General features: G+C 40.1%; 1 protein-coding gene across 1 annotated transcript in view; it reads left to right on the top strand.

Annotated features, from left to right (window-relative positions):
* TERB1 (telomere repeat binding bouquet formation protein 1) overlaps nt 1–4,695 on the top strand; it is a 38,346-nt gene extending 33,651 nt beyond the window's left edge. Inside the window, 1 exon segment of the mRNA XM_007940223.1 lies at nt 4,508–4,695. Coding sequence (XP_007938414.1) covers nt 4,508–4,695 — 188 coding nt within the window.
* The last annotated feature ends 3,582 nt before the right edge of the window (nt 4,696–8,277 follow it).

The following is an 8,277-nucleotide window of genomic DNA, read 5'->3' as shown; positions in this document are numbered from 1 at the left end:
TATATAGTCCGGAATGCCGTTCTTCCAGCTTGTCCTTGGAATAGAATTGCAAGCAGGCCACACCCCTGGGGAAACTCCCCTTGGGCAGACCAGCCACTCAGAACTCAGTCATCTGATCCCATCATGGGAACCACCACTCACAACTGGAGTCCAGCCAAGTTGACACATCTTCAACTATCACAGGGTTCATCTTTGTTGTCTGTACCTCCCATGGACCTCTCTATGTCTTCCTCTTCCTCAGTGCCACCGTGTTAATCACTCACATTTGGTACGTTGCCCTGATTCAAGGAATTTTTTTATTTCATTTTTTATTTCTTCTCTTACCCAGTCTTTCTTAAGGAGGGTGCTGTTCAGTTTCCATGTGTTTGCTCTTTTTCCATTGATCTTCCTATTGTTGATTTCTAATTTCTAATTTGATAGCATTGTGATGTGAGAAGATGCTTTGCAGTATTTCATTGTTTTAAAATTTATTAAGGCTTGCTTTATGGCCTAACATACGGTCTATCATGGAGAATGTTCCATGGACACTGCTGTTGTTGGGTGAAGTCCTCTGTAGATGTCTATAAGGTCAAGTTGGTAGATTGTATTGTTTAGCTTTTCTGCGTCTGTGGTGGTGAAGTTTATGTGTCAACTTGGCTGGGCCTGGTTGAGTGGCTGGGCAGCTGGCTTTAGTATTCCCCATGATGGGACTGGTAATCAAGTCCATGGCAGAATCTACTGTGAGGAGCTGAATAACTGCCTTTGGGTATGTGGTCTGCTTCCCAATATATAAGAAACAGCTTTGGGGAATGGTCTCTAGCTCATGGCACACTTGGACCCTGCATGTAGCCATGTCATTGTTCAGCAGCCTACCATGCTCTGCTGTCCTTGGCATTTACAATGGACTTGAATTAATGGCCTGCCATGTGGTTTGGTAACATTGGGACTGTGCCATTTTACTTGTCAACCTTGGGTTTGTCAGTCTCAGCAGCCAGCAGCTGTCTGAGTGAAGAGAAGCCTCTAGCTCCAGCGGGCTGGGAGCAGGAGGCAGAGCTGAAGTCTAAGGTTATAAGGTTAAAGGGCTTTCACCCAGCCCCTAGAGCCTGGCACTTTGAACTTAGACTTAAAGCCTCCAAACTGTAAGAGAATAAATTCCTGTTTGTTAAAGCCATCTGATTTGTGGTATATTCTTGTCAGAGTGGCACTAGGTAACCAAAACAACATCTTTGTTGAGTTTCTTTCCAGTTGTTCTAACTTTCATTGAAAGTGGTATATTAAAGTCTCCCATTATGACTGTGGAGTCATCTCAGTAATTTATTAATCTCATTTATTCATCTCATTAATTCTGTCTTCCATTGATTCAGTTCTACTCCTTTCCTCTTTCTGTGTTACCTATTTCTGAAAATTTAGTCTTAATCTTCTGGATTTCTATCTGTAGATTTTTGTATCATTTCTAATTTTGCATTTCTTTTGAATTTTATTCTTGTATTTTCTTCCAAAATTGTTCTAGGGTTTTGTCTATGTTTTCCTTAATTTTGTCAGTGTTTTCCTTGATCTGTCTCTCAATCCTTTGAAAATACCTAAATATAATTCTTTTGAATTCCTTATCAGGGAGTTCCAATGCTGCTTCTTCCTCAGGGTTGTGTTCTGGGTCTGTATCCTGCTCCCTTGTTTCTACCACTTTATATTATTTCTTTGTGTGGACTGTGATGGTCTATTGTCTCAGAGACATTGTGACACTGTTGTATTTAGATCTCTGTTAATTGTTTGTGAACAGCAGTTAAGGATGAGTCAGGCTCTTCTTGGTAGGTCGTTTATCTTTGGCCAGTTGGTGGAGAAGGAGGTGGTGGCTCTCAGTAAGTGAAGCTGAAGGCACAGGTGTAGTTGTGTCATATAGGCACTGTTGCTGTCTCCCACTCAGTTAGACAAAAACAACAATCTAATAACCATCAAAAAAGTAAAAGCAAGTGGACAAAAACACACTGTATAAACACACAGGAACAATAACCAAAAAAAGAAAAGAAAAACCCGAAATATTTGTGGAGAGGGCGATGCAATAAGAGAAAAAAGGTAGAGTGGAAGAATAATGAAGAAGAAAAAAAATATGAAACATGCAAAAAGAAAAACAAGGAATGGGTTTAACCATAAGAAAGAAAAAAATGGGAACCAGGAAAAGGGAAGAGAGAAAAAGCTGAAAACCAGAACCTGGGAAAGGAAGAGTAAAGAATAATAATAAAAGGAATACAAAAAAAAAATTAATAATATTAATTTTAAACAGACAAAAACAAACTAAATGAAAAAGAAAAGGAAAAAAAAATCTAGGCGGGGCCAAGCACCCAGGCTCCAACCCAGCACACAGCCTGGGATGGAATTCCTGCCAACCCAGAATCTGGGTTGGAGTGAGGGATGGCTGCACCTCCATTCACCAAGACAGTGTGGGGTATAAGAGTAACAGCGGGAATGCTGCACCTTTCCAGTCATTGGTGTCCAGAATGTCTTTGTGGTTCCTAACAAGTGGAGTCTATTCTTAAGTCCCTGGAATCTGGGAGAATGCTGTCCCTTTAAATATCCAAAATGGTTGAACTGCTTGTAAACATTCAAAATGGCTGTATCCTTCTGACAGGCAAAAGTCCACAGCTCGGCCCACCTTTCTCTTCACCACTTCCTCTTTTAATCACCAGCCACCAGTGCAGAACTCCGTGCAGCCCCTAGCTAGCAGGGCCGATTTTTAGGTTAATTCTTAGGTCCTAGCACTGCTGGGCAATATCCAAGCTGTCTGTGCCATCAGGATTGCTGCCAGACCACAGCTCCTATGTCTCCTTTTTTGGTGTCTTCATGCATGTTCTTCTACTAGTTGGAGTTTAGTCCACTTCTATATCCTTCCCTTCAAAGCTCAGGGCTCCAGGATTATCTTCTGTATCTGTGTTAACTGGTTCCCCTTTTCTTTGTTGAAAAGGGTCTGTGCAGTCTGTTTGCCTATTCCACCATCTTACCGGAACTCCTTTGTTGATAAGTTTGGAACATTTTTGGCAATGATAATGTTTTTATTCAACAAATATTTGCAGATCACTTACTATGTGTCAGACACTGTTCCAGGCACTGGGGATACAATGGTAAACAAAACAAGACAAAAATCCCTGCCCTCGTGGAACATTCTGAGTAATATTATGAAGTAATAATGAGACATTGTCCACATTGATTTCTCATCCTTGTGTTGTAAGGAAGATTTTCTCTTCTGTTTTAAAATGTCTGAGTTGTGGAGGTCTCTGTTAGTTGAGGTCGACAGATGGCAATAGGCAGCATTTTCAAGTCTCCCAGCATTACTACTGTATTTTGCATACAGTATGCTCATGTGAATTACATGCACACACACATAACGCACATGGTGTGCATAGGAAACTAAAGTGAGAGGGTCAGAGGTTTGCAAAAATACCAAAACATATAACAAGCACATTATTTGCAGAAAAATACAGTACTTCCAATCCCACAGAAGTAACGACAGCCTCAAGCAGAAGAGTACAAAAAACTCCTCCCCACCATCTACCAACAATGATAGCATGAATTAATAATGAATGAAAAGCTTAAGGAAAACCATTTCTTTTCATTTTTATTGTGATTGGGTGAAAATTTACAGAGCAAATTCATTTTCCATACAGCAGTTCACATACACTCTATCTCATGACATTGAGTACAGTTTACCCCGATGCAACAGCTCACCTCCCACTTCCTCCCCATAGTTACCTGTTCCCTATGTCCTTCGCTCCATGCACTCCTGCCCCCTGAGCTGTCTCCTGGTGCATAGACAGCCCTTTCTCCCATGATTGTTCTCTCCAAGGAGTGTATCTACCTCAGGGAAGTGTTCAACTCAATGCCTGTCTTTCGTTTAAGAAAACCATTTCTTACTAATTATCACCAGAAAATATTTGTAGGTACAGATGGTAACTGTGCATATTTTCTCTTGTAGAAAGTATTCCTAAAAACAAGATAGTTTCGAACTTCCTCTTCCATTATGCAGCTTACCGTTATTTTTTTGTTTTGATTGAGCTAAGGACACTTAGGCAGCGAATGTATTTATTAAGGTGAATTTCAAAAGACACTTATTCTTTAAAAATATTAATCCAGTCTGATATTTAAAATAACAAGTGTTGATATTCTTTTCTATGTTATGACGTTACGGAGCCCTTTGGGAAGACTGTAAGATAGGTAAGCTGTTCGTTAATTGTCCTCCCAGGAATTAACAAGTGACTCTTTATAAACGTCTGTATTTCTTGATTGAAAGGTCTTGCAAGTATTACTATAACAGGATTAAGTTACAATTATTGAGAAAGTAACAGCAGCTAGCTTAATAGTGAGCACTGTTTTGTTCTGTTAATCGAAGCAGATTTTCGTATGATAAGTATCCCCAGCATGACATTTCATCACTATATAGTTCATATCCTTAGAAGAGGGTAAGCACTTACTTGGATCTCAAGAAGACCCTTTTATTTCTGTAAGAACTAATAGATTCTACAATTCTCATGAATTGCAGAGAAAAGAAGAATTCGTAAAAACTTCACTGAAGAAGAAGTCAATTACCTTTTCAAAGGAGTTAAGAAAATGGGAAATCACTGGAACTCAATATTATGGTCTTTCCCCTTTCAGCAAGGAAGGACAGCCGTGGACCTCGCTCACAAATACCACAAGCTGACCAAACGCCAGACGTGTGCAGCTTCTTGATTGGATAAAGACTTTAAAAAAAAATTTGGACTTGTACCTTGAAGACACAAAATTTTAAATATTCTTCTAAACTCCCAGAAAACATAGAAACAGTCTACCATTTAATTTACAAGCTTTTATTTTTCTGGAAATCATCAAATTATTACAGTAATTTAAAAAACATACATATTCAGTGTGCAGATTAGTAAAATTCTTTCATCTGATCAAAATTTTGGGGGGAATAGTCTTTTATTTTTCTTTACTTTTGAACAACAGATCTCAGGGGGAAAGAAAAAGCCGATCAGCCTTGGAACCCTAATCGACATTATATTGTAATTGATACTGTGGGACTTTTAGATTTTTGTATTTTTAATCCCAGTGCAAACATTTATCCCTAGAATTTAGTACAATTTTCCAAGATGTCCAAGTGAGGTTTCCACAAGCTAAGTCAATATTTGATACTTTGTTAATTAAAATGTTTCTCTTCTATATGCTAACTGTGCAGTTGTTTTGAACACTCTGGTCAGGTTCACTACTTATCAAAGTTGAAAACAAATCTGTTGTTGGTCTTTGTGTTAGTTTTCTTCCCGTAGAAAATCAAACTAGAGGTGTCAATTTTCTCATTCATTTTCTAGCCCACCACGACCCGCCCAGGATGCTGTTTGCATCTTCCCTTATGCTCAACGCCGCAGCTGTGCACTTGTCTGGGCCTGAAATCAGCTGTGCTTCTGTAGGCACTGGCTCTCAGCTTTGTCATTGCAGTAGATTCTCCAGTCCTGGGGGTGGGGGTGGGGAGCATTTCCCTAAAGCATGTGCTGTTTGACCTTTTCACATCCCAACTGTTTCTACTTGGATAAAGCAGAATTTTTGTTAAATTTCTTATTTTGTGATCTACAGTGAAAATTCCAAAGAATCAATAAGCAGAAAATTTTATTTAACTATAAAATTTTTTAGGCAAGAGAGTTATTTACAATTAGAATTCCTTGCAGCACTCACATTACAGTGGGAATGAATGCAGTCCATTATTTGTATTTACTGAGGACTATGGGCATGATTTAAATAGTCTACTAGGTTATTTTGATTTTTACTTAAGATTTATGAAAGTGGGTTTAGATCTCAAGGGAAAATATTTGGTCTGTTGCCTCAGCTTTATTGGTTAAGATCATCAGAAGTTGTCTGTTAGCATTATCAGATAAAATCTAAATGTGTTTTTTCCATTTAAAGTGAGTCTTAGGTAACAATTTTTTTATTGATTGCAATGTATGTATAAAGAGAAAAACAATACTTAAAGAAGCACCCCCAAGACTATGACACGGTACCTTACAACAAAAAAACTCATTGCCATGGAGTCGATTTCAACTCATAGCGACCCCTCTTTGGGTTTCTGAGGCAGTATCACTACAGAAGTAGATTGCCCAACCTTCCTTCTGAGGAGTGGCTGATGGATTTGAACCGCCAGCCTTCTGGTTAGCAGTTAAATGCCTTGCACTATGCCACCAGGAATACACAGAGTCACTGTACCAAAAAGAACTGATCGATCTTCATCCATTTCAGGAAGTGGCATATGATCTAGAACCAATGGTAATGAAGGAACAAGTCAAAGCTGCAATGAAAGAACTGGCGAAGAACAAGGCTCCGGGAATTGATGGCATACCGATTGAGATATTTCAACAAACAGATGCCCCATTGGAGGCACTCACTCAGTTATGCCAAGAGATTTGGAGGACAGCTACCTGGCCAACTGACTGGAAGAGGTCCATATTTGTGCCCATTCCAAAGAAAGGTGATCCCACAGAATGTAGAAATTATAGAACAATATCATTAATATCACATGCAAGTAAGATCTTACTGAAGATAATTCAGAAACGTTTGCAGCAGTATACTGACAGAGAACTTCCAGAGGTTCAAGCAGTATTCAGAAGAGGATGTGGAACAAGGGATATCATAGCTGTTGTCAGATGGATCTTGGCTCAAGGAAGGGAATACCAGAAAGATGTTTGCTTGTGTTTTATTGACTATGCAAAGGCATTTGATTGTGTGGATCATGACAAATTATGGACAACATTGAGAAGAATGGGAATCCCCGAGCACTTGATTGTACTCATGAGGAATCTGTACCTTGACCAGGAGGCTGTCGTTCGAACAGAACAAGGGGACACTACATGGTTTAAAATCAAGAAGAGAGTGCGTCAGGGTTGTATTCTTTCTCCACACTTATTCAATCTATATGCTGAGCAAATAATCCAAGAAGCTGGACTATATGAAGAAAAACGTGGTGTCAGGATCGGAGGAAGAATCATTAACAACCTGAGATATGCAGATGATACAACTTTGCTTGCTGAAAGTGAGGATGACTTAAGGCACCTACTGATGAAGGTTGAAGAATACAGTCTGCAGTATGGATTACATCTCAACATAAAGAAAACAAAAATCCTCACAACTGGACCAATGAGCAGCATCACAATCAATGGAGAGAAGATTGAGGTTGTCAAGGAATTCACGTTGCTTGGTTCTACAATCGATGCCAACGGAAGCAGCAGTCAGGACATTAGACGACATGTAGCATTGGGAAAGTCAACTGCGAAGGAACTGTTTCAAGTGCTGAGGAGCAAGGATATCTCATTGAGGACTAAGGTGTGCCTGACACAAGCCATGATATTTCCAATCGCCTGGTATGCATGTGAGAGCTGGACAATGAATAAGGAAGACCGAAGAAGTGTTCATGCTTTTGAGTTGTGGTGCTGGCGAAGAATGCTGAAAGTACCATGGACTGCTAAAAGAACTAACAGATCTGTCCTGGAGGAAGTGCAGCCAGAATGCTCCTTGGAAGCAAGAATGGCCAGACTTCGTCTCACCTATTTTGGTCATGTTGTCAGAAGGGACCATTCCCTGGAGAAGGATGTCATGCTTGGTAGGGTGGAGGGTCGACGAAAGAGGGGCAGGCCTTCAACGAGATGGATTGATACGGTGGCTGCAATGATGGGCTCAAGTATAGCAGGGATTGTGGGGCTGGCGCGGGATCGGGCAGTGTTTTGTTCTGCTGTGCATGGGGTCGCTATGAGTCGGAAACGACTCGACGGCACTTAACAACAACAACAACAACAACAACATGCCACCAGAGCTCCCACATAGTAGCTTAGACACTGTTTTGTATCAGTCAGTGATACCATATTTAAAATAACCTGGACTGGGAGCTCTGGTGGTGTAGTGCCTAAGGCCTCAGAAGGAAGGTTGGGCAGTGAGTTTGTTTGGTTTGGACTGCCTTCTGAGACCCTGAAAACTCATTTAGGGTCATTTGTAAATGTGCCCAGACAGAATTGTGACCCTAAGTATAGAGGGGAGAGTAGGGGATCACTTGCTTTGCTAGAGGCCCAAGGGTTTTGTTTTTGTTTTTTAATTGTGTTTTAGGTGAAAGTTTACATAGCAAATTGTTGTTGTTATGTGCCATGGAGTCTGCCCGACTCATAATCTCATAATGACCCCTCTTTGGGTTTGTTTGTTTGTTTGTTTCTTTTTTTGTGTGTGTGATTTGGGTGAAGATTTACAGAGCAAATTCACTTTCCATACAGCAGTTCACATATACTTTGTCTCATGTCATTGACC

This window comes from Orycteropus afer, unplaced genomic scaffold (assembly GCF_000298275.1).
Source record: "Orycteropus afer afer isolate SDZICR_OR568_19922 unplaced genomic scaffold, OryAfe1.0 scaffold00067, whole genome shotgun sequence".
NCBI lineage: Eukaryota > Metazoa > Chordata > Mammalia > Tubulidentata > Orycteropodidae > Orycteropus > Orycteropus afer.
This window is presented reverse-complemented; position numbering and strand designations above follow the sequence as displayed.